Below are 20,453 nucleotides of genomic sequence, written 5' to 3' on the forward strand. Positions count from 1 at the left end.
AGCAGAGGAAGGAAAAACAGAAGTGTGGGAGAAGTTACTACTTCTTCTACATGGCTCTAACTCATGCTCCTCTCTTATGGTCTTTGGTAATTTCTCTGCAGGCTGATAATGAGAGTCTCCCAATTGAGGGGAAGAATTTGAAGGAGGGATCCTATGTACCATGAACAGTTGAAAAAATCCTCTTGTGCAGGAGAAAAAGCAAAACTTCCTTCCCGTCAATCTTCTGGCAAATGTAGTTGCAGTTTGCTCATCATAACATACCTGGTTTGCTCAGTTTTGCAAAGAAACTGTCAGTCAGGTATCCCTTTGGATGTATAGCCCATGGTCAGTTTGAACAACCTCTGTCCAAGATGGACCAACTATGTGTAGCAAATCCCACCTCATCATCTGCAGGGAGCTAACCACAATATCCTGCCAAGCACTGGCAGTTTACTTTCCTTGATCAAAATTTACTGCTGAAAGCCAATTTGCACAAGGTACCAAATGCATCTGCCTTTGCTTTATATTGATCATACAGAGAAGATACTTAGTTTGCTTTCAAAAGCAATTAAAGGAAAAAAGAGTTATAATGCAATTCTAAACACTGGTTCAACAGTTGCACTTGATTTCAAACAATAAAGTGTGGCAGGTTGTGCTTTTTTGTTGTAAATTGTATAGAGCTAAAGAGAAGTGAATGCACAGTTCATGCTTTTGTGTAACATTGTAATACAAATACCAGCAGTAATAGTATTTATAACTGTCTTACTTCCTTTGCCACTACAATGCATAACAGAACTCACTTTATTATCTCCAGGTGTGCAAAATTATGGCAGGTCCTTTACTTCCACTGGGCTGATCAGACATGGCTCCTCCATCAGCTATTCAGCACAGCGTGTAAAGTACTACTTACCTTTAAGCATGTGAACAGTCATACTGAAAACAAATTTGTAAGTTTATGGACAAAGCATGCTTTGATAACCATGATTCCAATGTTAAAAGCAGAGAAAATCTCAATACTCTGGTAAGAAACAGATCAACTTTATATGGCTGCACATGTGGGGAAACTCCCTTTCCAGAGAACTGAAGACCCCATTCTGCACTGCAGTTCCTGCATGCAATATAGCCAGTGAGAAAATTCAAAACTTTATATACCACTAAAATTCTTTTTAGGTGACATTTTCTGATTATTATTAGCATAAAACAGACATATTTAGAAAAAACATTTTGCTAAAATTTAAATGTAAAAGAAAACCCCCATGTTTTAAAACTCCTGAAAATACAAAAGACTCTGCAATAGGCTCATTGCTAATACCGGAATTATCTTCATCTTTGCGGATCTTTAACTTTACAAGGTCCTCACAGTGCTGAAGGATCTGGACAGCATCTTCCATTGAGCAATTGTCAAGTCGAATGTTATCTATTGCAAGCAACTTATCACCCAGTTCAAGTGTCCCAGTCCTGTGAACAAATGAACAAGCTTACATGAAATTCTAGTAATATTAAAAGAAAGGTATTTTAGAAGGTATGAACATTATTTTAGAAAGAAGATGGATTTTTAAAAACTATTATTTCTTAATACGCTGGACTTTAAATTTTTAACTGTTTTTTACAAACAAACAAAAAAAAGCATCTCTTAGCGTCTCCCTCTGTTTAACTTGAATCTGGCTGGTTATGCAACAGAAACAGATTTTTACTGATTGTCTTACCTGTGAGCAACGCTTCCTTTCTTGATATCAGAAATAACCAGAGGGTCCCCTGGTTTTCTGCTGGATGGAGCTGTAATAAAGAATACATACAAGCATTTGTTTTTATTTCTAGATATGCAGATGAGCTAATTATGTCCATAAGTCAACACTTCATACACATTATTTACCTGTATTATATTCCTCCCCTTCCTCTAAATTATATGTACATATAATAAAACAAACATCAGCAACATATTAGTAGGACTGTATTTCTAAGACTCAAAAATTTTAAAATTCCAGAATTACAGTGACTGGTACAAAGTAAAATTAGTCTGATGTGTCTAAATTCTGGGATAGACCAGGACTGAACCACGTGAAGATATCACAGTACAGCTCCAATGATCTATCATAAAATGCTGTGTAGCTATAACACATAAGGAAGATTTGCTGTTAGTAGAACTTTTCAGCACAAGCACTAATGATGATCCTTTGCCAGAACAGATCTTGTTTTATTATATCCCTGACCTACAGAGCTGCTCTGGCAAAATATGTAGAGTGGGCCAACCCACGTTCTTCACATCCACTTCTGTCCCATCCAGTGCTTAAGGCAGAGGTACAAATTTGGTAATGATTCCTGGATGAGAAGAGATATACTTCACAATAAATGAGATGCTGTGGATAGTGGTGACACATACCATTGGGCTGATGCAGTGTTATCATGTTTGCACAGATGTAGCTTACATCACACGGATGCTTGCTTCACTGTGACTCGTTGCTTCCTCCAAAGTAAACATGTGCCTCTTCTGTTGAGTAACCTTGTCCCCCTATACTGCTGCTGGGCCTTAAGCATTGTGGACTTTTCCCATCTTTGTACTGGGGATACCTACTATAAGCACTGGAATTCCAGCAATGGTCAATTTAGTAAAACCCCCCACCACTCCTCTCTTTGCACACCTAACTCATCTCTTTTATGAAGTATCTGACATTAACTGTTAATCTATCTGTCCCTCATGGTTAAAAGGATGCTCTGCTCTTCAATTCCAGTCATTGCAATTCTTTACTGACTTGTGAAAAAATATTTGACAAGTTTCCCTTGGCCATGAAATTCACTCAGCAATTTTGCTTGACTTTTGATTGCATAGGAAGCAATTAACTATCCCAGAAGAAGACAACAACTACTGACTGCTTCCAGAGGACTGTTTCTTGGAGTGGCTTCACTGAATGCACTGTTTTGTGGGGTTCTTCCATTTGCTGACAGAAGACTGCACTGAAGATCTGATATGGTAAGCAGTGGGCTTAGAACTTGTGGGTGATGAAAAGATTTTTAGACAGCTGTGTGGCACATGCTGTCTACCACTGGGAAGTGTGCCACCTACAGCTGCTCTGGCCAGGAGGTGGTCCATGTGGTGAACACAGGCTGACTTTTGGGACTGTTGTTAACAAAGAGCGTGCTAATATTAAAACATTGCCAGGTGGTATAACACTCCCAGTTCTCCTGGAAGTGCTAATGGGCTTTGCTCATTTAGGGTTCTTTGACTGCCCCCAAGTCATTTCTGCTCTGTGTACTGAGTCCCTTGCATTCATTCACAAAGACTACTTTTCCATTATGCGCCAATGTCTAACTGACAATCACCCAAAAAGCTGCCCATGTTGGAGGATCACCTAAAAAATCCTGATGTCGGTTACTTTAGCAGCTCATGAATCTTCTCTTTGATAGAAAATGACAATATTCACCTACAGCAACCGCAAGGTAAATTAATAGTGATGTTTCCAGCACAATATGCTAACAGATCTTGTTAACCTTAGCTACCCTGGCCAAGAAAGACTTCGAATGTCCAAAGGACCTCTTCAAAAACTGCTAAATAGCAACATTTCAAATGCAATGTCTTGAAAGTCCAGAAGACAGACATACAGGGACTTTTAAGAATTTTTAGAAACTTGTCTGAAACAGCACACTTTCAGGAAATGCCTATGTTGCAATGTAGAGAACTGTAATTAACTTTTTGCAAGATGTGTAATTTTCACAGCTTGTTTATCATACTTTCATGCCATGGGTCAGCTATATCCTATATAAGAATTTCATGATTTTCTTGAATTCTTTGGATTTGTTTCACCAATTAGTATCTGTTTAAAGTTTTAAAGTATCACTTCGGTGAATTTTTTTTTAAATTCTATGTTTTTACCCTCTGGGTTGCCTTACAAGTCTCTGAGGTTATGTGCTACCCACTCTACATTGTCTGCAGTGTAGGGTTTGAGTATTGAAATACTTTTATGAAATTGTCTTATCAAAACACCAGCACTCAAGAAAACAGTCCACTATTGTTGCAAAAAGAAGAGACAAGGAACCAAAATGGGGGGAAGAGCACAGCTCAAAGCGGAAAGCCACAGAGTACCTGTGGATGCAAACGGTATGATATTGCACACAAAGTTATCACAGCTTCAAACTGAGTAAGTGTTTACCAGCAGTATTTTGTCAGTTACCCTGGGCTATTATTGGGTCTGGTGGATGAAAGCCTTTTTGTAGGCACCAAACACATCTTTGTGTGGAATGAATTACCCCATGCTGACAAGACCTTAATAAGAAGGTACACCACACTTTGCTTTATTAGTGTTCAATGCTCATGACATACTTACTACAAACTAGTCAAGTTGTGTTGAAGAGATAAAATCACTAATTATCTCCTGAACTTTTGTACTGCACATCACCACAGCCTAAGATTGCCTTCCAAATACTGGTGAACAGATGCTGTCCCCAGCAAGAAGATTGAGTACTATTATCGTGATTTTACAGATAAGGAAAGGAAACAGAGGAACATTTAGGTCAAAGTATGACACTTTTCGGTGAGCAATTTCAGACGTCCATGCCTTCATATATCACAACTGTTTGTAGAATATAACAGCTTCTATGTCCAAAGCACATTTTTAGCAACAGCTGCAGATGCTCAGCTTTTCTGCAAGTGCAACCCCAGGATCTCAACAGTTTTTGAAGAAAATCAAGCAGCCACCTCCAGAAAATCTCTACCCCCAAAAATTAGTTGTCTCAGCACAAGTCTATTGCAGAGAAAAGGAAAAACATCCTAATTTCTCCAGGGCAGCATTAAACCATCTTGACTATGAGATCACATCCTTTGTTTTTCTGCAATCCTCCACCTCATTCATTATGTAGCCTCCATCCCCTTTGTTACATACCAGTGCTTGAACTCTCTCCAGAGAGCAGAGAAGCAAGAGTTACAGGGAGAAAACAGTATTTGACCACTTAATTAAGATACTCTTTTAATGCAGGTTTGAAGTGACACCATACAGCTTCAAGTCTCTATTTTTATGTCTAATTTCAGAATTTTTTTTGTTTGTAAGAGGTTATTAAAAACAAAGCACCTTACCACTCAGCCATGTCCAGCCTTCTTGTTCAAGTTCCCAGCCGCATCTACTCCTGATCACAGCTCAGTCTCCTCATCTGCTGTATCCCTGCTATGGCTCTCCGCTCATTTTCTCTCCTTATCCCCTTCTGCTTGTCCAACAAATATCTCATCCTTTGTCCTCCCTGACCCAGCTGTTAGTCTACCTACTGTTCAGCTTTTGCGGAGACCTTACAGTCTGTATGAAGAAATACAAGCGGACCAAAGAGTGCATAAGGTTGTACAGGTAACTAAATTTAGTGTTGCAACTAAAAGGCTGATCTTAAGCAAGTTGTTTGTTCTCTCTCTTTAAATTACTGTATGATCCTAGGTCTCCATACAGGTTTCTACCCTACTTCTACTACTACACTTCCCCTGCGTGTCCCCTGTTACTTGAAAGAAAGTTCAATGAAGTGTTGTCAATTTTGTAGATCAGCTGTTCCATTAGGTTAAAAAAAACCCCTCAAACAATGCTTCTTTCTTATTTCACTGCTAATTAAAAAAAAACAAACCACCAAACCACAAAGTGACTTAAACAGATTTTGGAGTGGACATCTCACCTACCACCCAGCCAAAACTCACTTACTAATCTCAGCCTGGCTTCAAGCTTTGGAGTTTTATCAAACTGAACAAACTAAACAAGCAGAGGAAAATGCTCATGTGATGGAAAAATATTTTTTATACAAAGTCAATCCATTTATCTGTATTGCTGGTTAACAGCTATTAGACATTTTTAAAAATAGTGTCATTATCAAATAGGTGAAAGAGTCTTAAGACTAAGACTGATGCAGCTCTTTTATTCCTTAAGTATTGGTTCATGTGGAGCAGCCGAAAAATCGGCTGATTTTTTCCTCTGTCTTTAAAATAATTACTTGTAACATTGCAAAATAAAATAGGGTTTGCCAGGTGAAATCCCAAAATATACAGAAACATGCTTTAAAAAGTAAATTCTCATTGTCAATGCTAAACATCTGTAGATATTTACAAAGCTTGTTTCTGATGAAATACAAAAACAATAAAGGAGACTATAGTACAGCTGCTAGTCAAAATGACTTAGAAAAACTGATGATTGTTTCAGTGAGATTCTGATATTCTTACCAGCTTTGCAGCTTCTTATTCCTTGAGTAGTTCCATTAGCTTCAGAAAGATTATTTATGAAGCAAAGTGCTGCAGTTCATCACCAGTAAGTATATCAGAATCTTACTTAAGAAAGAAAGAAAATGAAAAAAAAAGCTGTTATCTACAATTACCAGAATCTACTAGTAAGTCACTTTATTGGATATCATTCAATGTATTTTAAAAAAAATTAGTCTATGATAAAGTAGTCAGTTGCCTCAAAAATGTATCTTTAAAAAAAAAAATCTATATCCCATTACATGGTCTAAAATCAATGTCACTGGCAAATAAATTGAAACAGATTTGAACACTACTAGATCTACTTGAAAGCCATCCTTCTTTTAGGGAATGGTTCTGTTATAAAAGCAGGGACATTGCTTTATATATTATTTTTTATATACATATATTATCAGTATATATGATATATTATTTATGTCATGCTTTATTTGGATTACATAATTTTAAGAACTGAGATATTTTAATTGCTCTAAACAGGTAACTGGGTGTGCAAATAATGATATCTGAAGCATGAACTCTACAGTCACTTGTATTTGCAAACTATGAAATAAGGTCTTTATTGAGTGAGTGTATCTATTAATGGAAAAATTAGACAGATATTGCAGAGATAAGGGAAGGATGATAGGAGTCCAGTGTGTGTATGAAGGCAGCAGTGGGCAAGGCCGACTGTGAGGTAACTGACATGCACTGTCCCAAAGTGAGAGCCCTGAATTAACATTAACAATGGTGCTCAAGAAATTTTCTTCTCTCTTGCTTTCTGCGGGGTTTTGCTATCTATGGGGATTTTTATTCTTTTTCTATTATTTTTCTCTTGCATTAATAAATCTGAAACTAAGAGAAGTCTCTTCCCCTATTACATGCCTTGTTTTGCAAAGGCCATGAATTAGCTTGTCTTTATGTTGCATGTCACCTCAGATATGCCTTCAAATACCTGGCTGTAACTCCATGCAGGTACACTTGGTGTTTATTATGAAGTAAAACATCACAAAGAAAGAAAAATAAATTCTGCTTACAGAATGTCTGACTCCTAACAGCTGACTTACAAGTCCTGGACTTAAAACAGATGTATGTTCAGGTGCCAACCCAAGGTAAGGCTACATTTCCCTTTTGACAAAAAATGTCTGTCTTGTCTCTCAGGTCAGGTAATTTCATGACTTTCTCGTAAAAATCCCTAACTCCACTAACTTGAGAAGAGAGAGGATGCAACAGTTCTATAGCACTTAAACAGATCCAGCCCAAAATCTGATCATCTGATCTGATCACTTCCATCACCCCTGTTTAAGACTGGTCATACCAAGTCTGTCAAGTTTCCCTTAGTATTAATTTTTTAAAAGAAATCATATAGCTTTCTGACAATGTCAGTAATAAATGGCATGCTAATGTGCTGAAGTGCCCTGACAGAAACTTGACAAAATGAATATAAAATGCTTATATTCTTCAAATCAGACTGCCTCATTTAGGAGTTAATTAGGTAGAACAGAGTGAAGTACTGAAAAGCAAGCATGAAATGTAGCAATTCAAGACTTCTACCAAGCAAATTCACAAACTTTCAGTTATTAGTATAAACCCTTTAAAAGCAAGTAAATAATTAATCCTCTATACATTTCATATGCATTAAATAGTATTAATAGGTGAGACTATTATATATACTAGAAAAATTAATTTAAATATTAAAGATACTGCAGTAGACAGAGAAGAGCAGAGAAAAGACCAATCATATGTCACTCTGATTATATAAAGCACTGATTTTATAAAGCACTAATTTTTGGAATTAAGTTCCTAGTCAGTAAAGTATGCAAAGTTTGGAAGAGGAGTGCTAAATACTAAATTCCAAAAACATTAGCTTTCCATTACTAGTTTATTCCTAAAGACAAAAAAAAAAGCACATTATGTGTGAAGTCCAAAAAGCAACACAAATCAAATTACTAGGAAGACCCTATTTTTTCAATAATCTTACAAACCATTACTGATCCTAAGAATAACATTTAAATAGAACAGCCTCACTCCAGGTTTTCTCATTTCCCAATATTTTCATTTGCACAAATAAATACATTGCTTCAAGCATCACATCACATCTGACAGAGTCTAACAATTACTCACTGAAGTGTGCAATGCAAGCAAACAGGCCTGCAAATGTCTCTCATTTGTTCCTCAGATGTAATTCTTAGCACTGAGTACCCTGCTGTACTTTTGATTAACCTTATTCTATTGTGCTGGTAAAAGCTTTGAGAATACAAGTTACAGCACAATCTTCCCCAAGACACATGAATAATTCCAAAGAAAGACTAACCATTTAAGAAAGGCTACAACCATAAAGGAATGCTAATTCTGATGACACCAGATTCTGCAGTCAGGCACAAGCCCATTAACTTTGATATGGATTGTTTTTCCTTCCATCAAGGGCTGAACTCAGTATGCCAGAGTTCACATGGTCAAAATCCAGTCCTAACACAGTGTTTACTATCTGCTAACAAAGTAAGTATAAAAACACTTTGATTTCTAACAACAGTAACAAATATTTTTTGAGAAACAGACTAATGCAGACCATTGCTACCTTCTTTAGCAATCTCTAAAATCCCGATTGAAAGGGGATTTTGCTATGTGACCCACACATTCAGGACTGCCCACTAGTTCTACAGATTGAGACTCCGGGTTCTGAAGCAGAAAACAATCCCATGTATGTGAATCCTCATGCCTGTGAGAACTCTTGAGCTAAGTGGGGTTTCTGTTCAAGAACCTGTGAGAGACCATGGCAGACTCTGCTTTAAACTTCACAGTCATGGAAATACTTTTGCACGGACCTAATTCTGTTGACTTCTTTTTTTTTTTAATAAAATTTTTTAATGGGAGTTAAATATGTACTATGCATGAAGGAATAGGTCAAGCATTAGACCCGGCAAACTTCTGGCTTCATTAACTATTTGAAGGGAAGTATAAATATGTTACAGGATGGTATTTCATCAGACAAAAAGCAGAAAAAGAAGCTAGAAAAAGGCAAAAGAAGCTTATACCAAAAGAAACATAAGTCTCTAGCCACAAAAGCTACTCTCAGCAGATTATCTCATAAACACGGTCTGAAAAATAAGCACTTTACTTACAACTTATGGTGATGCCAAGTTCCACATTATGCTTCTTTGGTAGTTTCACATGAAATGTTCCACTGCTTGGTATAACTGATTCTATAAAAATATATTTAAAATGTTAGATAATTTATAAGGCACAGCAATTCCAAGTGCATGAAACTATACATGTAAGTTGCTGAAATCACATCAGAATCACATGGCACAGATGAAACACGGGTGCTGAAGTGAAGGAGGCAGGACACAGGAAGTATGATTTATAACTTGACTGTTAATTTCACAGTAACTCAATTTTTTTTAAGGTTTAACTGAATTTGTGAAGATTGCACGGGCTAGAAGCCAGCTGAGACTGTAGGTTTTTAGCTCATATGCAAGTTTTGAGAGCACACGTGAAAATTTTACTGCTGGCAGATAACTTTTAATTAAAAGGACAGGAGATTGAGTTGGAAGGATTTCAGGCCCTTGTTGCTGTAGGATTAACACTTTCTTAACTTTCGTAACTGTCCACTAGGGTAACTGCCATGGACTTTACATCTAGTGGGAAGAAAAGGAATCAAAACATCCGTAATGGAGAAGTGCCTGGAGCTGACAGAGAAAAAAGCCCACTTGAACACACTGCACTGTATTTGAGCCCTGACTTTTGGCATCACTCCTACCAAAGATTTGGCCCTTGGCCTGAAAAAGAATAACTGAAATTTACAGCTGTGGAAACGTACAAACATACATGTGGCAGAGGACTCTAACCATGAGTATGAGTCTGCTATCATGGAGCAAACTGGAGAAGCACAAACAAGTGCAGGGACTAAAATACATGTGATTTCAAGTGTATTTAAGTGACTTTCTCATTATTAGGTTTTCTTATTTCTTAATATTTTGTTTCCTATGTATATGAATGTACACACTGTATTTGACCTTTTTTTTAACATTATACTAGATGGATGTCTGTATGCCTAAAGAACATAGAGAATTACACTAGGAACCTTTAGCCTACTTTTGACATAAGGTTTTATAATACCAAAACCAATAATCCCACTACGCAAAATACAGCACATCTGACATTGTCATGACTAAAAAGGAGCTACTGTCAGATTTAAGACAAGTCTTAATAGTTTTTGCTATTCACATAGTTTGGTAGTGCACACATAATGTGTACTTGTTTAATACACACAATTTGTGATTTCACAGATGTATTCTGTATGCTTAAACACATTACAGAATAAAGGAAAGTCATTAGTGATAATAAAGACTCACCAGCGACATTAACAATGACTCTTTCTGGCTTTTATTAATTCAGTTTCTATTATTTTATTTAGATTGTTGGTTTGGCATACTGTAAGTGAAATACCTCAGAGTTTTCTGTTTATTCACCCTTTTATGATATTCTTCTGTCTAACAAAATATTTCAGTATTTGGCCTGTAGGTGATTTGTCTCGCTCAGCAGAACATTTCTATCTAAGGGCAGAAAAATGTCCGGAAATATCTCAGAGGAGGGGCAGTCACCAGATCTTACTACAGGACCTGTCATTTCTATTTTCATTCTGAAGTACTCTGCAGGCCTATGTGAAATGAGAAAGCTGTCCAAAAAGACACACGTTTCAAATAAGTCACTTGAAAACTGAATGGTACAGATGTGAGGAGAAAGCCTCCACCTTGGATGCCTAATACTTGTATACTTGCAATGTACTTGGGATTTATTCCTTCATTTTTCTTACAAGACAGAATAACAGGCCATTCATACCTGCAACATCAAATTCTATTTCCAAGGTGACCTTGTTGGTGATAGAGGAGTCTCTGAGCAGTTGATTGGCCTCATCAAATGTGCTGTCTTCTGTTGGGATACCATTTATTGACACTATTCTGTCTCCTATTTGCAGCACCCCACACCTTGGTACACAACGATACAAAACAATCATCAGATGTACATGTTACCAGAACCAGCAATATCACAGAATCACAGAATCAATTAGTTGGAAAAGACCTTTAAGATCATTGAGTCCAGCCATTAACCCAGCATTGCCAAGACCACCATTTCTGTGTGGAATTGCCACATCTACCTCCAGGGATCGTGACAACCACTTCCTAGGCAGCCTATTCCACTGCTTGACAACCCTTTTCAGTGAGGAAATTTTTCCTAATATCCAGTCTAAACCTCCCCTGTCACAACTGGAGGCTGTTTACTCCTGTACTGTCACTTGTTACCTGGGGAGAAGAGGCTGACCCCCACCTGGCTACAACCTCCTTTAGGCAGTTGTAGGAGCTATAAGGTCTCCCCTGAGCCTCCTTTTCTCCAGGCTAAACAACCCCAGCTCCCTCAGACACTTCTCATAAGACTTGTGCTCCACACCCTTCACCAGCTCCACTGCTCTTCTCTGGACACACTTCAGCACCTTAATATCTTTCTTCCAGAGAAGGGCCCAAAACTGAAGTCAGGATTCAAGGCGTGGCCTCGCCAATACTGAGTACAGGGGGATGATCACTGCCCTGCTGGCCACACAGTTCCTGATACAAGCCATCTGATCAAACACGTTCAACAGTAACCTTGCAGGAGAACTGCGGCGTAGCAGCTCAACAGTCTACCCAGGCACAGAGGGGGACAGAAGCTGCTGCCCCTTTGCACCAAGACTGTATTGAGCACTCCCAGCATGAGGTGTGCTCTCTACGTGCTGGGGACCCAGGAAGAGGGGTCTTCCTGCCTCCACCCCACCCATGGACATCAACTCTGACCCCGGGCTGCAGGTGAAATGGCAGCTAGTATTTGCCTGTGCAACTACTATTGTTCTCATTACATGATTAAATACATATGTAAGAATAACAATGCAACTGAAATGTTGCAATGAAATAATCAGTAAGTCAAAACTCTGGTATTCCCTAAAATTTGATTCTGTACTAAAACTGAACAGAGCTGGACACAGCCTCCCCCCATGGCACAATTAATTATCAGTATTTTGACATCAGTGATGTTTTTGATTTTTTTTTCCTTTTTGCATGAATACAGCTTCCAGTCTCCTGGTGGAGGACTCTGGATGATAAGAACTTGCCCCACTTCCATTGAGCAAGGCCCTGCAATTCATCACAAATTGAAAGCAACAAGTCCAAAGTACCCCGAGAAACACTCACCAAAACATACTTAGCAGTCAATTGAAAGAACCTCACCTTTCCGCCGGACTGTCAGACTCAATATAGGAAATGAGAGGTGGAGAAGACAAGGTCTCAGTAGCAAACACGCTACCCTGGAGCTGTATCCCAAACCCTACTATGGGGTCAGCTGTCAGCACTACTTCTGTGGTTTCTGTGTGGACGACCTGCCCAGCCAAACCAACAGTGCTAGAGGCTAAAGACACTATAAAACAGAGCAGACCAGGAGGAAAAACATTCATACACAGCAGAAATTTCATTGCCTTTTGAGAAAATTGATCTGTACAGTAAATCAATGAATCAATGAAACATCTCTTCTAAAGTCAATTTAGGCTAAAGTTTATAAATAACGTATAAACAGTTATGACATATAAGAGAATAGAAAACATCTGGTTGTACATTAGAATGCAGAAAGATAGTTCTTGTACTGAGTAAAATAAACGTGTTTGATATCACCACCCCAAAGATCTCAGAACATCCTTGAATTTTGTTTACATCAAGTTTGAGGAGTGGATAAACAGAATTTTCCCAGGAGCTAAGGGAATTAGAGGCACAAGCCTAGCTGTTATTCAGGCCAATTCGCACGAGCTCTTTTTAACATCTCAGAGCAATGCATTGTTATTAGCAACAAAGCACATGCATCAGGCTTGTCTGCAAGAAGTAAGGATGCTTCTTCTTGTACATGTTTACTACAAGTCAGCAAGTTGTCAGGTTAACTGGATATTGTAAGGAAGGTGAACAAACACTACTGTTTTAGCAACCAGTATATCTCAAGATATTGTGTGAAAAAAAGTTCTTTGGGGTCTCTCAAAGCCACTGGGGGACTCTTCTGTGAGAAACACAGGCAGCTACTTCTGTTCTCCTGATTTACTCCCTCCCACTCTTTCTATGAAAGGCTGTAGTACAGAACAAATCAAGACAAAAAAACCACTGAGATTCAATGCAATTACCTATGAAAGAGTTAATATAATACTAGATTCCCTAACATACCTTCTAGAAATGTCGAAATTTAGGGCATCCAATCTCAGAAAAGTTCCATTTTCCCTTTCTTAAAGGTCACATAACAATTACTTGTTAGCTTCATCTTTGTTTCCCATCACTTTTATGTCTATTCCCCCCATGCAGCAGGTATGGTATCTAGCTGACTCTGTAACTTTTTTATTCTTTTTATAATGCCCTACCAGGAATCTAAATGTCTCATAAAATTTACTTCAACTTTTAGGACAGCTAAAGTTTTAATTCACATTGGGAAATTAAGTCACTAGCTATGGGATTTAAAACTGATAAACATTTTGATGATGTCGATACTTAAAAGTGACAATTAGAAAATCCTTCCACTCTCAATGAAAATGAAAGAGAAACAGGAACAAAAAAAGCAGAGATAAAAATATCCTCTCCAAATTGTGTAACAATAGCTATCTGCTAAGCCTTTACAAAATGTAACAGGTACCCAAAACCATGACTTGGAGAATGTTGTGGTTTGTAACTCAACAATAACTGCAGCAAGAAACACTTCCATTTTTTAGCTGCTTGATAGATTAGAATTTTCACAGGCCAGGAAGCAGCCTCATTGATTTAAAAGTGACATGAATGTACATGTACTTCCAGTGAACCCTGGCTGCTACTGCTAGGGTACATTTCAGCATACTTGTATAGTTTTTGTCTAACTCTTAGCAACAGTCCTGCGGGCTGGTTTGCTGTATGCCCTGCAGTTATATAAATAATGATCTTGAATTTGAAGATTATGTACTTGTTATTTTTATTCCTGTAGTTATATGAGAAGCAGAGCAAGATGTATTCAAAGGTACATACATGGATTATTACGGATCCAGAAACTGCAAAATGTTCACTATTTCTCCTGGTAGCTGCTGAGAAAACAACACCCATGCATGTCTAACAGCCTCTCCAATTTCTACCAGATATGGAACCCTAGTAATGTAAATTGATATAAATTATGTCTCACTTTCAACTACTCACGTTGACCTTTTACAAAATACTTCACAATTTAAACTTTAACCTAAAAATAACCTAAGTGTTTCCACAATGAATACCATACTTTAAAACAAACAAAAAAAAGAGGTGGAAGAATAAAAACTGAAAACAAGTGGCATAAATAAAGCATGTGCCAGCAGGGCATGCCCTCAATTTTTACAACCATATGTTTGGAAAGATCTGTGTAACTAATGCAATGATTGTAAAATCATGGTCATAAAAGTCTTGTAACCCCCTCTGCCATTGCACTTCACCACCACATTATGTTATGCAAGTTTTCTTAAATAATTGGCAATGCAAACTTTATAGCACCCTACATACTTTTCTTCCCAAGTGACATCTTTATAGATTTATTAAAAGTTACATTAATACAATCCTCAAATGATCCAATCAGATTAAAGAAAAAAATATCCAACTAAAATTAAAATGCTGTGAAAAGTACAGCAGTCAATCTACCTGGTTCTCATGAGTCTCCCACAAAGGGATAGGGGCAAGGTTTTCCAAGTCTTATCAATGGATAGTGGAAAGGTACAGGGGCAGATGTTCTCTATCATGGTCACTTGTAGCACACTCAGAGTAGCGTGGGTCTCTTAAGCTGATTGTTACTCCTGTCATGAGTATGGGGTATAGATCTAACAACAGAGTAAAGAAGTCTGCATGGACTTATAAGCAAGCTCACAGAAAGAGGAAGCAAGCCTGGTTGGCCAGCCAATTCCTCCAAAGCCAGTTCTGATTCAGGGTTGTTGATGTAGTCACTGCTTGTAGCGAAGCACAGACTTACTCAGTGATGGGGCCAGTTCCATATATTTTGTAATGTTCTATATCCAGACCTCACAATGCAAATGCATAATAAACTAACCCACAACAAAGCCTCATTCTAGCTTCTGCTTGCTAGAGATTTGTTCAATCATAGCAGCCTTCAAGGCCTTCTGACTTGAAGAATCTTTCATGTAGGTTACAGTGACTGCCCCGCTGCTTATGTGACTGTCCCACTTACATGCCATGTCACTGGCCTTGTTATGAGCCTTTGCAAGATAACACACCATAGGGCAAGGCTTCCTTGAAGGAAAAATACCTGAAAAACTTGATAAGTAACACCTGTCTCCAAGATCCATAATAGGACTAGCTTTCAGGATTTTATCCTTTGTTGAACAGCTAAAATATAGCAAAACAGAAGAACTATTTTTTGCATTAATTTTCAAATTGATATTCAATCAATTACTACTAATGTCATACCACTACTGTTTCTCATGTGTACATGAGAACATGTAAGACCTGGACCCCTACTGTTACCAAAGCGTGACGGACACAGTATCTCCCCACAACCCAAAAGAATGCATTAGAAGCTAACATGTCAACAGATGAGCTGTGAAAAATGGCTGATCGGATTAAAAAGAAAAAATGCACTTACAGGCAAATGTTATGCAAAAATATTTGCTTTATGAAAGAAATAAGAACAAGCAAACAACAAAAACTGCAAGAAAGCAAAACCTCAGTTCCTCTCTAACATGTCCTCACAGTTCCATAGTGACTGGCCTTAGAGGTTGCTGATTTGCTCTGATTTTGCTATGACGTGGGCAATCTTTAAAACAGGGCAGCAGCACTGTAATGTACAGCAGCTCAGTTCTTCCAGAATGGACCTCTGAGCATTATTAACCAGAGCAGATGATTTACAGGGCAGTTCTCACCTCCCTGCTCTGGAGGAACTGAACTGCTGAGGATACACAAAGAGGGACAAGCCAAAAGGAGAGGCAGCACATACATGGAGTCTGGGAAACAAAATGCTGACACAGCCATACTCTCTCCTGCCCTGTGAATACTGAATAATATACAAAGTGGAACAGCCTGAAATGTATCTACCCTGTCTTGGGAAACTACTGACTCATAGGAAATCCATGCTTTGAAGTCCAGAGATTAGTCAAACAAGGCTATTTAGTCTTTACTGTTACTTGTTACTCTTCCTCACAAAAATAACTGTACAGGTTATGGTGTAGTTGTAAACATTAGAACTACCTAGGACGTGCTGCAGCAAGCTCTTTGTCTTCCATAATGTGATAGCTGGTTGAGTTTACCAGCAATATGTTTTTGACTATTCAGCTAAGAATTCTATTCCCTAATGGAAACTGGCAGAGTTGAAAAAGGAATCTGAAAATCACTTCAGTAACAGTACAACAAACTCTTCCAGAACTGTCTGAAGAAAACATTCTTTCATATATTTCAGATGAGATAGTTATTGCTGTATGATATCTGCTCATCTCCTTTTAGTATTGGACAAATATTTTTATGCTGAAGTTTCCCTACATCCAACAGAAACTCCAATTGTTCTCTCTCCTGTCTAGAATATATATATATATTAATTAAGGTACTGTGTACCTTTTCTTCTGTATCTTCCCCCTCCTCCACCCATTCACTGCACATTTTGAGCAAATGTTGTTACCACCTACAGGAGCTTTTGAAGTCCTTCTTTTTCATCCTCCGCCTCATCATTGTCCCACGTGGGCTGGTGGAGTAGAGGCTGCGAGGTAAGGTCCCCATGTTCAGGGAACTCAGGCTGTATGCACTCATGGAGGTAGGAGAGAAGGATGAAGACACCAGAGCTGCTGTAAGAAATCAAACACTTGGCATACAGCACTCAGTCTTCTGGGAAGAGTGCAGCACATGCCTGTAACTCATCAATGAATCAAACATTGTATGTATAAGCTGTGTATGATACACAGGAATGGTTTGTGCATTTCCAGTAACAAAGACATTAAACCACACAGGTGACCCTAAAAAAAATATAGCCAGCATCTCATGAAAATACTCACTGGAAGCTAACAAAGATAATGTAAATACAAAAAGTACATTCATAGTATACAACTTATTTTAAGTGAAGCACGTTAAATTAAATTTTTCAACACATATCTACAAACCAATGCAGATCAGTATGTCTAGATACATTGATTTTAGAAATGCCTTTTTGTGGTACATAATTTCTGACAAAAGATTTGTAAGCAGTGCTTTGCATTCAAAAATCATGCTTTATATACACTACTCAAATCTAATGGTCTACTCATACATAGCAGAAGAGCTGATTCATTCAGAATTTTCAAGCCTTTTCCTGTCTACAAAACCTGCTTTGTTACAGAAAGGAAAAGGTGCAAAATGTCAGAAATAACCTTGGCTATGAAAAAGGGTAGCATCCATAAAACTAAAAACATTTTAGAGCCTGAAATGGGAAAAGTATGAGTGAAAGAAGAGAGGAGGGAGGAGGAGGAAGAAGAAGAGGAGGAGAGAGTATGTCAGCAGGAAGAAGTGTGGAACATTACGAAGGCTTTTTTGAGGAGGCGCTTTCTGGAATTTCAAGGCTGGCATCCTGCAATGGTCAGGGTGGTAGGTGTTATAATGCTGGTAGGTGAGGAGGCTGCTGTGGCTGTTGGCACACGAATCCCAGGTAAGTTGCCTGTTGCTTCTTTGAACCTTCACTGCTCACATGAAGGGATGATGGAAAATCAGAAAACAAAAGGACCAGAGAAGAGGTAAAAGTAACTGAATTGCACAGACAAAAAAACAGAAGTAAATGAAAGAAAATAAACTGAAAATAAAATAAAATAAAATATAACCTGGTCTTGCCTTCTTATCGGGGCTTGATAACTTGCAGAGTAGAAATAATATTTTTTCTCAGAAAAAATGCTTCTTATTGTTTGTGGGTTTTTGCCTTCTTGTATTTGTTTTAAAAAAGATGACTACTGAATCAATTTCTAATTTCACTCTGGCATAGGAGCTAAGATTGCAAACTTTCTTAGAAAATGCTAAGTTACTACATATGACCACTAAATGAAGGTTAGTAAGTCTCTGCTTGCATTCATCTACTTTAAAAAGACCAACCAGGTACTATACATAGCACTGCCTAGAATGAAGATGCTTACTTGCCATTTCAATTTACTGTATTGACATTTTAATTTTGCCACCATCTATTGTTGATATTATGCTATTCTGTGCAGTAAACGACTTCCCCAGTCCAGCAGCTGGAAAACTCTATCCTGAAATCTGGTTAATAAAGAAAAAAGGTCTTATTGATTAGTTGGAAGTGCAATTTAATGTTGGGGTTTTTTTAACTTGATCTTCAAAACTTTGAAATGATCCTTCACTGGATGAAATTTGAGACTATATTTGATTGCTGATTCTATGTATGTGGAATCTGGGATATGTCAAAAGTGAAGACCAGTATTTACCAAGAGAATGGGAAACATTTCGGTTGATGTGTCAAATCTTAAAGGAAAGTGATTAAGTCACCCTTGATTAAATACAATATTTCATCATTAAATTCAGCATGTCCCTATCCTTGCTGAACCATAAAGGAACAGTTCAAAGTGGGAACTATTCACTGAATTTTTGTCTTAAAACACGAAGGGACTCACCCATACTGTAGAATCATAGAACATTTTGGGTTGGAAGGGACATTAAACATCATCTAGTTTCCAAACTCAGTGCTGTGGGCAGGGACACCTTTCACTAGACCATGTTGTTTGAAGTCCCATTCAACCTGGCCTTGAACACTACCAGGAACGGGGCATCCACAACTTCCGTGGCCAACCTGTTCCAGTGCCTCACCATCCTTACAATAAAGAATTTCTTTCTGATATCTAATCTAAACCTGCCCTTTTTCAGTTTCTATGAAAGAGAAGCTGCCATCTTTGGCCCATGAGCTGTATTACCTGTGTCTATCTCCTATCTGCTATACCTATAAGGCTGAAGACACATATGTTCCCATGCTGGATTCTAACAGTAGCCCAAAACCTTGAGCGTTTAAGCTGGACCCACACCTTGTGTTCACATCTTACTCCATGAGACAAAATAAGGGCAAAAAGGGTAGCCACCGCAGCAAGCACTGTGCCGTGCCAGAAGGAAAACATCATTTTGTTTCACTTCATACTACATGAGTAATGGTCTGCTAATTGCCTGACTATACTAACCCTCCTCTGACTCAAAAGCAATGCCTGTCACTACAGTGTGAAGTGCACACCAGGGAAGGGAGAGGAAAAGGGGAGCACAGGGGCCCTGCAGACTGGTGGGGTGGTGGGGACCCTGAGGCCCTGGAACTGCCAGGTCTGACCCTGTGCCTTTACTTGGATTTCCCAGGAGCTGTGTCCCTCCCTGAGAGCACCCTGCTGTACCCTGGCATGTGTTTCAATCAAAAGAACTATGTTTTTTCCCCCATAATAGATATCAAAGGTGAGGGAGGGGTGGGACACCAGCACCAGGCCAGCCTGTGCCCCTGGGGACCACTGGCACCACCCCCCTCAGGGACTTTGGAAGATCTCACGTAAGCCACAAAAGTCCCAGAAACAGCAGCAGCAGCAGCCTGATATGGCCATATGTATCTCACAGACTTATTGTGTCTTCTCAGATGAAACTATCTCTTTGATTACATGCACAGACAGTGAGATTTCTGAGCTATGGTGCAAAAATTATAATCTGATAAGAACAATGTGGCCAGGTGAATTTTCATTATTTTGAAGCTGCTGTAAGCCTTGTTTAATTAAAAAGACTGCTTCCAGCAGGAAATTATCTGATAGTCTTTGAGACCTTTTAAAAATGTTTTATTTTCATGCTGAGAATAGAGATAAAAATGTCCTACAAAGTGGGAAGGTACACATATTCAGTTTGCTCAGCTCGTAGAAGGATAATCCCAATTCAACAAAAGTTCTGTAAAAGAAAATCCTGTTGTGTGCAACCATAGTAATTTAGTGGTAATTTGAGCTATTTCAACCCAGCATTGTGTACAGCAAACATAAAACTAATGGGGCAGCAAGAGAAATGAATGTCAGCAGCACAGTATAAAGGAAAAAAAAAACATGGAAAAAATCAGATCTTTGAGAGTGCTGTTCATTTTATTTTAGGGCTAAAATTTCAATTTATTTTATATACTGACTTTCCCTGTCCATTTTAAATTCTTAACATGTTCCCACAAGACCAATAACTGAGGTCAACAGATACAGCCCTAATGACTCAGCTTATCCCAGACACATAAAGGGAGATTTTTACTCTCTGCAGCCTCTAGGCCATACCAC

General features: G+C 38.3%; 1 protein-coding gene across 9 annotated transcripts in view; it reads right to left on the reverse strand.

Moving 5' to 3' along the window:
* Nucleotides 1-20,453, reverse strand: part of GRIP1 (glutamate receptor interacting protein 1) — a 336,129-nt gene that overhangs the window by 24,844 nt on the left and 290,832 nt on the right. For 6 of the 9 annotated variants that reach the window (XM_027679645.1, XM_027679647.1, XM_027679642.1 and 3 more), the window contains exons 10-15: nt 16,845-17,000; nt 12,427-12,613; nt 11,012-11,157; nt 9,292-9,372; nt 1,686-1,755; nt 1,292-1,437 (exon numbers count right to left, since the gene is read on the reverse strand). In XM_027679645.1, the coding sequence (XP_027535446.1) occupies nt 1,292-1,437; nt 1,686-1,755; nt 9,292-9,372; nt 11,012-11,157; nt 12,427-12,613; nt 16,845-17,000 (786 nt within the window). Of the gene's footprint in view, nt 1-1,291; nt 1,438-1,685; nt 1,756-9,291; nt 9,373-11,011; nt 11,158-12,426; nt 12,614-16,844; nt 17,001-17,708; nt 17,865-20,453 lie in introns of all 9 variants that reach the window. The other 3 variants (XM_027679650.1, XM_027679643.1, XM_027679644.1) reach the window with 3 other exon arrangements.

This window comes from Neopelma chrysocephalum, unplaced genomic scaffold (assembly GCF_003984885.1).
Source record: "Neopelma chrysocephalum unplaced genomic scaffold, ASM398488v2 Primary Assembly neopelma1_59, whole genome shotgun sequence".
NCBI lineage: Eukaryota > Metazoa > Chordata > Aves > Passeriformes > Pipridae > Neopelma > Neopelma chrysocephalum.